Source organism: Castor canadensis, chromosome 17, assembly GCF_047511655.1.
Source record: "Castor canadensis chromosome 17, mCasCan1.hap1v2, whole genome shotgun sequence".
Taxonomy (NCBI): Eukaryota; Metazoa; Chordata; class Mammalia; order Rodentia; family Castoridae; genus Castor; species Castor canadensis.
In genome coordinates, this window is record NC_133402.1 from 62,375,790 (window position 1) to 62,389,300 (window position 13,511).

The 13,511-nt window shown below is 38.6% G+C and overlaps 1 protein-coding gene across 3 annotated transcripts in view; it reads right to left on the bottom strand.

Annotated features, from left to right (window-relative positions):
* Atr (ATR checkpoint kinase) overlaps nucleotides 1–13,511 on the bottom strand; it is a 101,483-nt gene that overhangs the window by 2,369 nt on the left and 85,603 nt on the right. For all 3 annotated transcript variants that reach the window (XM_074059639.1, XM_074059640.1, XM_020184709.2), the window contains one exon: nucleotides 11,809–11,914. In XM_074059639.1, the coding sequence (XP_073915740.1) occupies nucleotides 11,809–11,914 (106 nt within the window). The remainder of the gene's footprint in view (nucleotides 1–11,808; nucleotides 11,915–13,511) is intronic.

The following is a 13,511-nucleotide window of genomic DNA, read 5'->3' on the forward strand; positions in this document are numbered from 1 at the left end:
CTTTGATATCAAGTATTGTGATATCTACAGCATTGCTCTTTTTTGCTCAGGATTGCTTTGGCTATTCAGGGTCTTATGTGCTTCCACATCAATTTTAGATGTGAGACATATTCAATCTATAGACTGCTTTTGCTAACATAGATAGCCTTTTTCATAACATCACTTCTGACAATCCATGAACATGGGAGACCTTTCCATCTTCCAGTGTCTTCTTCAATTGTTTTCTTCAGTGTTTTACAGTACTGTAGATGTCTTTCACCTCCTTGGTTAGGTTTATTTCTAGGCACTTTTTTTTTTCAGTCTATTGTGACTAGGATTGTTTTCCTGCATTTATTGGCATATGGAAAAGCTACTGCTAGGCATGGTGTATATATATGCCTGTAATTCCAGAACTTGGGAGGCCAAGGCAGGAGAATCACAAGTTTGAAGTCACCCTGAACTATACAGTGAGACCCTGTGTTTTCAAAAAAGAAAAAAACTACTGATTTTTTGTATGTTGACATTGTATCCTCCTACTTTCCAGAAAGTGTTTATCAGATCTAAAGAACTTTTCTTGTGGACTCTTTAAGGATAATTTGACTTCTTCCTTTCCTCTCGTTTCTTTTTCTTTTCTTTTTTTTTTTTTTTTTGCATACTGGGATTTGAACTCAGCCACTCCACCAGCCCTTTATTGTGATGGAGTTTTTTGAGACAGGGTCTTGCCAACTATTTGCCCAGACTGGCTTTGAACCATGATCCTCATGATCTCTGCCTCCTAGTAGATAGGATTATAGGTAAGCCACCGGTTCTCGGCTCCTTTTTGTTTCTTTCTCTTGCTTATTGCTCTGGCTATGAATTCAAGTATCAAATTGAATATGCATGGAATGGAGCGGATGTTCTTTCCACATTCCTGATTTTAGAGGAAGAGCTTTAGTTTTTTTCCCATTTAGTACAATGTTGGCTACATGTTTGTTGTATATGGACTTATTATGTTGAGGTATGTCCCTTCTCCTAGTTTCTTCAGGGCTTTATTATGAAGGCATGTTGAATTTTGTTAGATGACTTTTCTGCATTTATTGAGATGATCATGTGATTTTTTTTGTACTTCATTCTATTTATGTGCTGTATTATGATTACTGATTTGGAAATATATTGAACCATCCTTATATCCCCAGAATGAAAATGTTTATGGTGTAAAGCAAATCCATGAGCTGCTGTGAACAAGGTATATTCCAAAGTAGTTGGATGGAATATTCTATAGCTATTAGGTAAATTATCTGATATATGGTACAGAACTTAACTTTGAAGGTTCATTGTTGATTTTTTGGGGGAGGTTCTGGATGATCTATGTATTGATAACAGTGGGGTACTGAAGTAACCCACTATTATTGTATTTGGATCTACTGTCTCTTTGTTTAATACTGTTTGTTTCACAAAATTGGGTGCATCAATGTTCAGTGCTTATGTTTACAACTGTTATATGTTTTTGATGGATTGTTCCCTTTATTAACATATCATTACCTTCTTTATCCCTTTGGACTAATTTTCGCTTTGGCTCTTCTTTACTTCATATTTTATTTGCGTGGCACATTACTTTTTACCCTTTCACTTTTAGTGTGTGTCTTTGTCAGTGAAGTGAATCTTGTTTTTCAATCCATTCAGCCAGTACGATCTGTTAATTGCATCATTAAAACTATTCATATTTAGTGTTATTATTGAGAGGAATATACTGGCTTTTCCCATCTTCACATTAGAGATTTGCAGGTTTACTGAGTTGTTTATCTCTTCTAGTGAGATTGGTTTCCAAAGTTCCCATATCTTTCTTCTTCTATGTGTAATATTACTTTAAGTATCTTCTGCAATGTTGGCTTAGTGATCATTAATTGTTTTATGCTTATCATGGAAGGTCTTTACTTGTCCATCGATTTTATTTATGTTTAAATTTTTATTGTTTTATTATTCATATGTGCATACAATGCTTGGGTCATTTCTCCCCCCTGCCCCCACCCTCCCTTACCACCCACCCCACCCCTTCCCCCTCACCCCCTCAATACCCAGCAGAAACTATTTTGCCCTTATCTCTAATTTTGTTGTAGAGAGAGTATAAGCAATAATAGGAAGGAACAAGGGTTTTTGCTAGTTGAGATAAGGATAGCTAAACAGGGAGTTGACTCACATTAATTTCCTGTGCATGTGTGTTACCTTCTAGGTTAATTCTTTTTGATCTAACCTTTTCTCTAGTTCCTGGTCCCCTTCTCCTATTGGCTTCAGTTGCTTTTAAGGTATCTGCTTTAGTTTCTCTGCATTGAGGGCAACAAATGCTAGCTAATTTTTTAGGTATCTTACCTATCCTCACGCCTCCCTTGTATGCTCTCGCTTTTATCATGTGCTCATAGTCCAATCCCCTTGTTGTGTTTGCCCTTGATCTAATGTCCGCATATGAGGGAGAACATATGATTTTTGGTCTTTTGGGCCAGGCTAACCTCACTCAGAATGATGTTCTCCAATTCCATCCATTTACCAGTGAATGATAACATTTTGTTCTTTTTCATGGCTGCATAAAATTCCATTGTGTATAAATACCACATTTTATTGATCCATTCGTCAGTGGTGGGGCATTTTGGCTGTTTCCATAACTTGGCTATTGTGAATAGTGCCGCAATAAACATGGGTGTGCAGGTGCCTCTGGAGTAACCTGTGTCACAGACTTTTGGGTATATCCCCAAGAGTGGTATTGCTGAATCAAATGGTAGATCAATGTTTAGCTTTTTAAGTAGCCTCCAAATTTTTTTCCAGAGTGGTTGTACTAATTTACATTCCCACCAACAGTGTAAGAGGGTTCCTTTTTCCCCCGCATCCTCGCCAACACCTGTTGCTGGTGGTGTTGCTAATGATGACTATTCTAACAGGGGTGAGGTGGAATCTTAGTGTGGTTTTAATTTTCATTTCCTTTATTGCCAGAGATGGTGAGCATTTTTTCATGTGTTTTTTGGCCACTTGAATTTCTTCTTTTGAGAAAGTTCTGTTTAGTTCACTTGCCCATTTCTTTATTGGTTCATTAGTTTTGGGAGAATTTAGCTTTTTACGTTCCCTATATATTCTGGTTATCAGTCCTTTGTCTGATGTGTAGCTGGCAAATATTTTCTCCCACTCTGTGGGTGTTCTCTTCAGTTTAGAGACCACTTCTTTTGATGAACAGAAGGTTTTTAGTTTTATGAAGTCCCATTTATCTATGCTATCTCTTAGTTGCTGTGCTTCTGGGGTTTCGTTGAGAAAGTTCTTACATATACCTACTAACTCCAGAGTATTTCCTACTCTTTCCTGTACGAACTTTAGAGTTTGGGGTCTGATATTAAGATCCTTGATCCATTTTGATTTAATCTTGGTATAGGGTGATACACATGGATCTAGTTTCAGTTTTTTGCAGACTGCTAACCAGTTTTCCCAGCAGTTTTTGTTGAAGAGGCTGCTTTTTCTCCATCGTATATTTTTAGCTCCTTTGCCAAAGACAAGTTGGTTAGGGCTGGGGATTTAGCTCAGTGGAAGAGCGCTTGCCTGGCAAGTGCAAGGTCCTGAGTTCAGTCCCCAGCACCGAAGGAAAAAAAAAAAGACAAGTTGGTTATAGTTGTGTGGCTTCATATCTGGGTCCTCTATTCTGTTCCACTGGTCTTCATGTCTGTTTTTGTGCCAGTACCATGCTGTTTTTATTGTTACTGCTTTGTAATATAGTTTGAAGTCGGGTATCGTGATACCTCCAGCATTGTTCTTTTGACTGAGTATTGCCTTGGCTATTCGTGGCCTCTTGTGTTTCCATATAAATTTCACGGTAGATTTTTCCATCTCTTTAATGAATGTCATTGGAATTTTGATGGGAATTGCATTAAACATGTAGATTACTTTTGGGAGTATAGACATTTTTACTATGTTGATTCTACCAATCCATGAGCATGGGAGATCTCTCCACTTTCTATAGTCTTCCTCAATCTCTTTCTTCAGAAGTGTATAGTTTTCCTTGTAGAGGTCTTTCACATCTTTTGTTAGGTTTACACTTAGGTATTTGATTTTTTTTGAGGCTATTGTAAATGGAATTGTTTTCATATATTTGTTTTCAGTTTGTTCATTATTAGTGTATAGAAATGCTAATGACTTTTCTATGTTTATTTTGTATCCTGCTACCTTGCTGTAGCTATTGATGATGTCTAGAAGCTTTTGAGTAGACTTTTTTGGGTCTTTAAGGTATAGGATCATGTCGTCTGCAAATAGGGATATTTTGACATTTTCTTTACCTATTTGTATTCCTTTCACTCCTTCTTCTTGCCTAATTGCTCTGGCTAGGAATTCCAGTACTATGTTGAATAGGAGTGGAGATAGTGGGCATCTTTGTCTAGTTCCTGATTTTAGAGGGAATGGTTTCAGTTTTTTTCCGTTAAGTATAATGCTGGCTGTAGGTTTGACATATATAGCTTTTATAATGTTGAGGTACTTTCCTTCTATTCCTAGTTTTCTTGGAGCTTTTATCATGAAATGCTGTTGGATCTGCATCTATTGAGATGACCAAGTGGTTTTTGTCTTTGCTTCTGTTAATGTGTTTATTACATTTATTGATTTTCATATGTTGAACCACGCCTGCATTCCTGGGATGAAGCCTACTTGGTCATGGTGAATAACCTTTTTGACGTGTTGTTGAATTCGGTTTGCCATTATTTTGTTGAGGATTTTTGCATCAATGTTCATTAAGGAGATTGGCCTATAGTTCTCCTTTTTGGAGGTGTCTTTGCCTGGTTTTGGGATAAGTGTAATACTGGCTTCATAAAATGTGTTTGGCAGTTTTCCTTCCCTTTCTATTTCGTGGAACAGTTTAAGGAGGGTTGGTATCAGTTCTTCTTTAAAGGTCTGATAGAATTCAGCAGAGAATCCATCAGGTCCTGGACTTTTCTTTTTGGGGAGACTCTTGATTGCTGCTTCAATTTCATTTTGTGTTATAGATCTATTCAGGTGATTAATTTCCTCTTGGTTCAGTTTTGGATGATCATATGTGTCTAGAAATCTGTCCATTTCTTTAAGATTTTCGAATTTATTTGAATATAGATTCTCGAAGTAGTCTCTGATGATTTTCCTTCCATGGTGTTTGTTGTTATCTCCCCTTTAGCATTCCTGATTCTACTAATTTGGGTTTTTTTCTCTGCTCATTTTAGTCAGGTTTGCCAGGGGTCTGTCCATCTTGTTTATTTTTTCAAAGAACCAACTTTTTGTTTCATTAATTCTCTGTTTTTTTGGTTTCTATTTCATTGATTTCAGCTCTTATTTTTATTATTTCTCTCCTTCTATTTGTTTTGGGATTTGCTTGTTCTTGTTTTTCTAGGAGTTTGAGATGTATCATTAGGTCATTGATTTGGAATCTTTCAGACTTTTTAATATATGCACTCATGGCTATAAACTTTCCTCTCAGGAATGCCTGTGCTGTGTCCCATAGTTTCCGGTAGGTTGTGTTTTCATTTTCATTGCCTTCCAGGAACTTTTTAATTTCCTCTTTTATTTCATCAATGACCCATTGTTCATTAAGTAATGAGTTATTTAGTTTCCAGCTGTTTGCAAGTTTTTTGTCTTTACTTTTGTTGTTGAGTCCTAGTTTTATTGCATTGTGATCAGATAGTATGCACGGTATAATTTCTATTTTCTTATATTTGCTGAGGCTTGCTTGGTGCCCTAATATATGATCTATTTTGGAGAAGGTTCCATGGGCTGCTGAGAAGAATGTATATTGTGTAGACGTTGGATGAAATGTTCTGTAGACTTCAAGTAGGCCCATTTGATCTACTGTATATTTTAGATTTTGGATTTCTTTATTGATTTTTTGTTTGGATGACCTATCTATTAATGATAATGGAGTGTTAAAGTCTCCCATAACCAGTGTGTTGGAGTTAAGATATGCTTTTAGGTCTTTCAGGGTATGTTGGATGAAATTGGGTGCGTTGACATTGGGTGCATATAGGTTGATAATTATTATTTCTTTTTGGTCTATTTCCCCTTTTATTAGCATGGAAAGTCCTTCTTTATCTCATTTGATCAATGTAGGTTTGAAGTCTACTTTGTCAGAGATAAGTATTGCTACTCCTGCCTGTTCTCAGTGGCCATTGGCTTGGTAAATCTTCTTCAAGCCTGTCATCCTAAACCTATGCTTATTTCTGTCGGTGAGATGGGTCTCCTGTAAGCAACAAATTGTTGGATCTTCCTTTTTAATCCATTTTGTCAAATGGTGACTTTTGATGGGTGAATTAAGTCCGTTAACATTAAGTGTTAGTACTGATATATATGTGGTGATTCCTGTCATCTAGTTGTCTTAGTTGTGTTGTTTGAAGATTTGATTGTGTGTACCTAAGTTGAGGTTACTATCTACTTTCTTGCTTTTTCTTTTCCTGTAGTTTGGTGCTGCCTGCCCTTTCATGGTTATGTTGGGTTTCACTTTCTGTGTGCAGAATCCCTTGAAGAATTCTTTGTAGTGGTGGCTTTGTGGTCACATATTGTTTTAGTTTCTGCTTATCATGGAAGACTTTTATTGCTCCATCTATTTTGAATGATAGTTTTGCTGGGTAGAGTATCCTGGTGTTGAAGTTATTTTCATTCAGTGCCTGGAAGATCTCACCCCAAGCTCTTCTTGCTTTTAATGTTTCTGTTGAGAAGTCTGCTGTGATTTTGATGGGTTTACCTTTGTATGTTATTTGTTTTTTTCTCTCTTACAGCCTTCAATATTCTTTCCCTAGTTTCTGTACTTGTTGTTTTAATGATGATATGTCATGGGGTAGTTCTTTTTTGATCTGGTCTGTTTGGTGTCCTGGAGGCCTCTTGCATCTGTATGGGAATATCTTTCTCTAGATTTGGGAAATTTTCCATTATTATTTTGTTGAATATATTACGCATTCCCTTCGCTTGCACCTCTTCTCCTTCTTCGATGCCCATGATTCTCAAGTTTGGTCTTTTGATGGAGTCAGTGAGTTCTTGCATTTTCTTTTCACAGGTCTTGAGTTGTTTAATTAATAGTTCTTCGGTTTTTCCTTTAATTACCATTTCATCTTCGAGTTCTGAGATTCTGTCTTCTGTTTGTTCTATTCTGCTGGATTGGCCTTCCATTTTGTTTTGCAATTCTGTTTCATTCTTTTTTTTTTCTGAGGTTTTCCATATCCTGGGCCGATTTCTCTTTAATGTTGTCTATTTTTGTCCTGAGTTCATTTATCTGTTTATTGATCGTATTCTCTGTTTCACTTTGGTGTTTATACAGTGCTTCTATGGTTTCCTTTATTTCTTCTTTTGCTTTTTCAAATTCTCTATTTTTGTTGTCTTGGAATTTCTTGAGTGTCTCCTGTACATTTTGGTTGACCCTATCCAGTATCAGCTCTATAAAATTCTCATTGAGTACCTGTAGTATGTCTTCTTTTAAATTATTCTTGTGGGCTTCATTGGGTCCTTTGGCATAGTTTATCTTCATTTTGTTGGAGTCTGGATCTGAGTATCTGTTTTCTTCATTTCCCTCTGGTTCCTGTACTAATTTTTTGCTGTGGGGAAACTGGTTTCCCTGTTTTTTCTGTCTTCCCGTCATTGCCCTTGATATTGTTATTGTCCCTGTACTGTGTGCAATCAAGTATTTTCTAGATTGTAATAATAACAATGGTGATATTTAGAATGGAAGGGTGAGAGAGGATGGAAAGCAAAGAAATTAAAGGAAAAGGGAAAGACAAATAATTAAGTAGAAAAAAACAAAACAAAACAAAGAAACAAACAAAAAAAGTTTCAACGATATAAATAGGAAGAGACAGTGTACTAATCAACCATAAGCTGAAAAGGCATTAGAGAGACAGAGAGAGGATTGAAAATAAAAAATAAAGAGAGTAAAGATAAGAATAAAAATAAAAAAATAAGTAAATGAAAAAAATATAAAATAAAATAGAACAAAATAAAAAATAAAAACCTCCAAGTTCAAATGCAATGAAATTTCAGTCTTAATAATTTTGGTGTTTGTCCCTCAGCCTGCAATTCTGGAGATGGTGCCTCAGATGTTGTTCTGTAGTTGTCTCATCAAGGGGGAGGCATATAGTAGAACAAAACACACACACACACACACACACACACAAAAGCCCACCAAGTGTCCCAAGTTCAAATGCAATACAGTTTCAGTAAGTTTTTCAGCATGCAGGTGTAGTTCAGTTGTTTTCTCATCAAAGGTAGGGAGAGAGAAAAAAAAAGAGTCTGGAGACCATTCTGAGAATGGCATCTGCGGCTGTGGCTTGCATGCCCATTGCTGTCAGCCTGCTGTTGCTGGAGGTGTTATTTATGCAGATCTCAGGGGTGAACTTAGCACTCACCTGGCCCTGCAGGCTTTGTTTACTCAGCGTTCTCCTGTGCTACAAGCTTTCCCCTTTCCAAGCACACTGGGGGAGGTGACACTGCACCCGTGTTGTCAGGTCTGCATGTTTGTTTACAGCTCACGTGGGAAGTGGGTCTTCCCCCCTCTCCTGTGGAGTTTTACTCCCACCGCTGCTTTTACAAGCTTTCCCGCTCCTGATTGCTGGGCGTGTTCTGCTGCTCCTGCTGGCTGGCGTGTTTGTTTATAGGTCATGTGGCAGGTGGGTCTTCCCCACTCTCCTGTGGGGTTTTCCTCCCTCTGCCACTCTCACAAGCTTTCCCGATCCTGGTTGCTGGGTACGTGCCTCCGCTCCCGCCAGAGGCTCTCTGGCCCACCCAGCTTGTTTATTTACAGTCCCGGGAAGGATTCCCTTCCCCTAATCTTCAGCGCTCAGTGTGCCCCACCCTCTTTCCCGCGTGTCTTTATTGTTCTTATTGTTTATTACTCAGTTTGTCTTTTTTCCCCGGGTGGGGGTCGGTCTGTCCAGGGGGCTATGCTGATCTGGCCCAGGGTTGTCTGTGGGAGTACCGTGTACCGCGAAGCTCACCTTGTCCACGTCTTCCTAAGCCGTCTGTGTGTGGGCCACTGGAGGCCCAGGGGCCCTCCTGGTTTCCTTGTCCTTCGATTTTAAAAAGATAATTTTGCTGCAATAATCTTGGTTGGAAGTTATTTTGCTTCAGAACTTGAAATACATCAGTCCATGCTTTCCTATACTTTATGGTTTCTGCTAAGAAGTCTGCGGCTATTCTGATAGTGTTGCCTTTGCAAGTAACTTAGTGCTTCTTTCTTGAAGCTTTCAGTATTCTTTCTTTGTTCTGTACTCTTGGCATTTTAACAATAATATGATATGGAGAGTTTTCCTTCTGGTCTTGTGTGTCTGTGGTTCTAAATACTGTACTTAAATGCCCATTTACTTCCTTAGATTTGGGCAATTTTATGCTATAATTTTATTGGAAAAGTTTTGTATGTCTTATGTTTGTATCTCAGTTCCCTTTTCTACACAGCAGGTTTGTAGGTTTGGTGTTTTAAGAGTGTCCCAGTGTTCTTCGATGGTATGGCATGATTGCTTTTAATTTTTTTTTTGTTCTCTGAATGTACTAATTCCTCAACCTTTTCTTCAAACCCTTATATTCTTTATTCTGCCTGGTATAGTCTATTGGTGATGCTTTCCATTGAGTTTTTAAAAATATTAATTTATTGTGCTTTTCATTTTCAAGATTTCCATTAGTTTGGTTTTTTTTTCCCTCAAGAATGTTTTCTGAACTTCTTGTCTAAGTTGTTGAAATTCTCATCCAGGTCTTGAATTAACTTCTTCACTTTATCTGTTTATTTGAGTCCTCTTTGAGTCACTGGTCATTTTTACCACTAGACTTTTGAATGCTATATTTCAACCATTTCAAATCTTTGGATTTAGTTATTGAAGAGCTGTGAAGTTTTGGAGCAATTATGTTGCTTTGCTTTTTCATATTTCTTGTGTTTCTAAGTTGCAATTTACACATCTGTTGGGATGGACGTCTCTTTTGGTTTTATATGAGGTTTTTCTAAGCGAGCAGACTTCTCTTGAGGGCTCAATCCCCAGAACCAGTCAGAAAGGAGAAAATAAACCACTGTAATGGCAGCAAAACCCAAATGAACCATGTACAGAAATATAATTAAAATCAAGTCAACTACACCACCAATAACCACAGAAAAGACAATGGCAAAAATCAAATAAATTAACTACTAAGTTGAGAATTAATAATGGTAAAAGTAATAATAAAAAGTGAATGAAAAAATGGAGTGGGGCAGGAAAAGGGAAAAAGGAAAGAAGCAACGTTAAATAAGAAAAAAGAAAAAGAACGTGAGGAAGAAGAGCAAGAAATTTTAAAAATCTGATTACAAAACAGAAAATACACAAATTAGATAAAATGTAGGAAGCAGAATTGTAAAAAGTTAAAGAAATTTAAAAGTAAACTGGGACCTCCCAGGTGGTGTGTGTGTGTGGGGAGTCTAGTATAGCTTGTACTGTTCGGGAGGGTGCTGCATGCAGTTCCTGTAATTGAGGGTATATTTCCAACCTCAGGACTGCACTCACTTCAGAAGCTTTGCTGCTGGCCCTAATGAGCTCTGTGGCCTGTGGGTGGGGCAGGTTTCCACTCCAAAGGTCCCTCTATTTATACCCAGTGGTGGCAAATGCTCAAGTCTAGGGGTTTTCTGAGTGTGCTGGAAGCAAATAAGCACTGAGATCTGCACTAGAGGGAGAATCAAGGGAATCCTGCACTCTGCCTGCCAGCCTCATGCTTTCATCTCCTGCCCAGCAGGAAATCACTCTGTGGGAGGGAAGATGGTGAGAAAATTGAGATCCTGTAGTCCTGGGCTAAGAGCTCTTAGTGCTGCCCAGCACCAAACCACATGTGGCATGGAGGCAGTCTCAGACTCTGCAATCATCCTCAAGTGATAGGGCTCAGTCCTTACCATGGGAAGATGGGGCCACTAAGCATAGTGCACTTCACAGTTGAGGTCCCTGCTGCTTTGGCTTCTGTATCCAACCCTCTCCCACCCAGACACTGTGGCAGGCTATCCCCAAGGTTCCCTGGCTTGGGAGTGTCCCTGTTTTCAAGTCCTCCGAGTAGTTCAGTCTTCTCAGCACTTCTCACAATGGGATCAACACAACTGATTTTTTTCTCAACCATAGCCTGCTATATGGTGTGTGTGTGTGTGTGTGTGTGTGTGAGAGAGAGAGAGAGAGAGAGAGAGAGAGAGAGAGAGAGAGAGAGAGAGAGAGAGAGAATGTCATGCCAAATCCTCCAAGTGGATTTAAAGCTTGCAAGAACTGTGGGCTTATCCAGCAGTTAGGACTGCCAGTTTGTTTTCACCAGGGCTGCCTGGCTTACCTTGTGGTGTGGCTTAACCCCCACACTCTGCCTGGGGAGCTGGAGCTGGAGCTGCAGGTTGTTTTCTACTTTTTTTTTTCTGCACAGCATTTCTGCTTCTCCATGTTTTTCAGCCATCCAATGACCTCCTTTGTGATTCCCGATGTTTTTCCTCTCTTCAGAAGATATCTGACTTTCATTACCCTGATTATTCTTATTTACTAAGTCACAAGGAGAAAGCTTCTAATCTCCACCCTACCATGGAAGCCTCAACTAATTTTAGTAAGGACTGAAAAGTACATTTGTCTAGATGGTTTGTGGCAAACTAGTACCATCATATTAAGGCTCAGACATGATGCTCTGTTAAGTTCAGGTAATTTATGTTCATTTTTCCCACTATTTTCTCATGATTATAAATGGTCTAGGTTAAACAACTGTTTTATTATACAAATACAAAATATTTATAATGACAATAAAGAAAATGTAGGTTTCGTAGTAATCAATATCCAATCACTGACAATATTAGGATCAGTTCTCATTTGAAGAGACACACAGTACTGAGCTACACATTTTACTAACCTTTTCATTGACAACTTCCCCAGTTTCATTCAGTGATGCTTTTGAATGTCCCTTCACTGGTTTACTCCACTCCACAAGAGGATCATGTAGAAAAGTCTTTAAGACACTAAAATTGAAACAAATATTATGATGCTAATACAATATTATCTTTGCAAAAAGAAATCCTGCTAGAATCAACCCTTGCGAGTAAGTGAAGGATGGGAAGATAAGGGAAACACTCGTAGAAGACATGTCACTGTGGCACCTTTCCATGCTGATCATTGAGAAATTACTGTTCTGGGGTAAAGGGAAGGTACGGGCAATGGAAGGCAGAGAGCCAAGAGGCAAGAGACAAGAGAGGTAGAAGATAGAAGGGAGTAAGATCAGTTCTTATTAAATGAATGAATTTTATCTCCTGCCATGTTCAATGAACATATAGTAACTATAGCTACCATTCAGATCTTTCTTCTATGCTCTGGACAGTAAATCCAAAAATACCCACTTAGATGTACTGCAGGCACCTCAAGCTCAGTATCTCCAAACACAGTTCATTACCTTCCCCAACTGTTTCTCCTGTATTACCCACATCAGCCAAGAACATTATTTGCCCATTTACCCTGGACAGGAATGAAGCACTCATCCTTGCCTCTTTCTCTCTCACCCAGCTCCACCTCCTAGAACTCTAGAAAATCTCTACTTTGCTCCATCCTGCTCCACTATGCATTAAGTACACAACTGTTTTCTCCTGAGTTACTTTAATACTTCCTACTTTCTGGTGTTCAGTCCAAACTGGAACTCTATTTTTTTACAGTGCAAACCAGATTATCTCATTTTCTCTTCTTTTTAAATTTCCTTCTTAAAAGCCCCCAGTGACTCTGGGTGCTCTCAGGACAGTTTAAATGTGAAAATGGGCACTGTGCGAGCTCTTCATGATCTAGCAGCTACTCTCCTGCCCATCATTGTCTCTCAGCACCACCTCTTTCACACATACCCTCCAGAATACAGTATCCTTGAGTCTCAGTTACTTATAGTCTGAAAATATTCAATGAAAAATTCCAGAAGTAAATAATCTGTAAATTTTTCACTTGGACTCTCTGGGACAGCTTAATGAACTCCTGCACCACCGTGTTGTCCCTGCCCATTAATGTGAACCATCCCTTTGCCCAAGCTGTGCAGCACCTGCCATCTGTTTGTCACTTGCCTTGTTGGTTACCAGAATGACTCTAATGGTAGCCTAGAGGTTGTGTTTAAGTAACCTTACTTTACTTAACAATGACCTCAAAGCCGTAGTGATGCTGGCAATTTTATTATATTTTAAGTTATTGCTATTAATCTCATACTGTGTATAACTTGTAAGTTAAATTTCTCACTGGTATGTATGCAGAAGGAAAACACATATATGTGTGTGTGTGTAAGTTCTGGTACTATCCATGGTTTTAGGCCATTTGCTGGGGTCTTGGACTATCCCTCTGTGATAGGCACTTCTCAGGCAGGCCACAGCTCACTTACCAGGACACTTCCATGACTCAGAACGCCTCCACCCCCTTTGTATGGCCAACTTCACTTACCTTTACCATCTCAGCTACTTCAGAAATTATTTCCCAGAGTAAAATAGGGGTTTCTGGTAACTCACAAGATGGCATACTTCCTCTTTCAGAGAACTTGGCTTGGCTTCTGCTTAAGTGGCCAATGCATTCTACCATAATGTCTCGTCAACAGCTTTT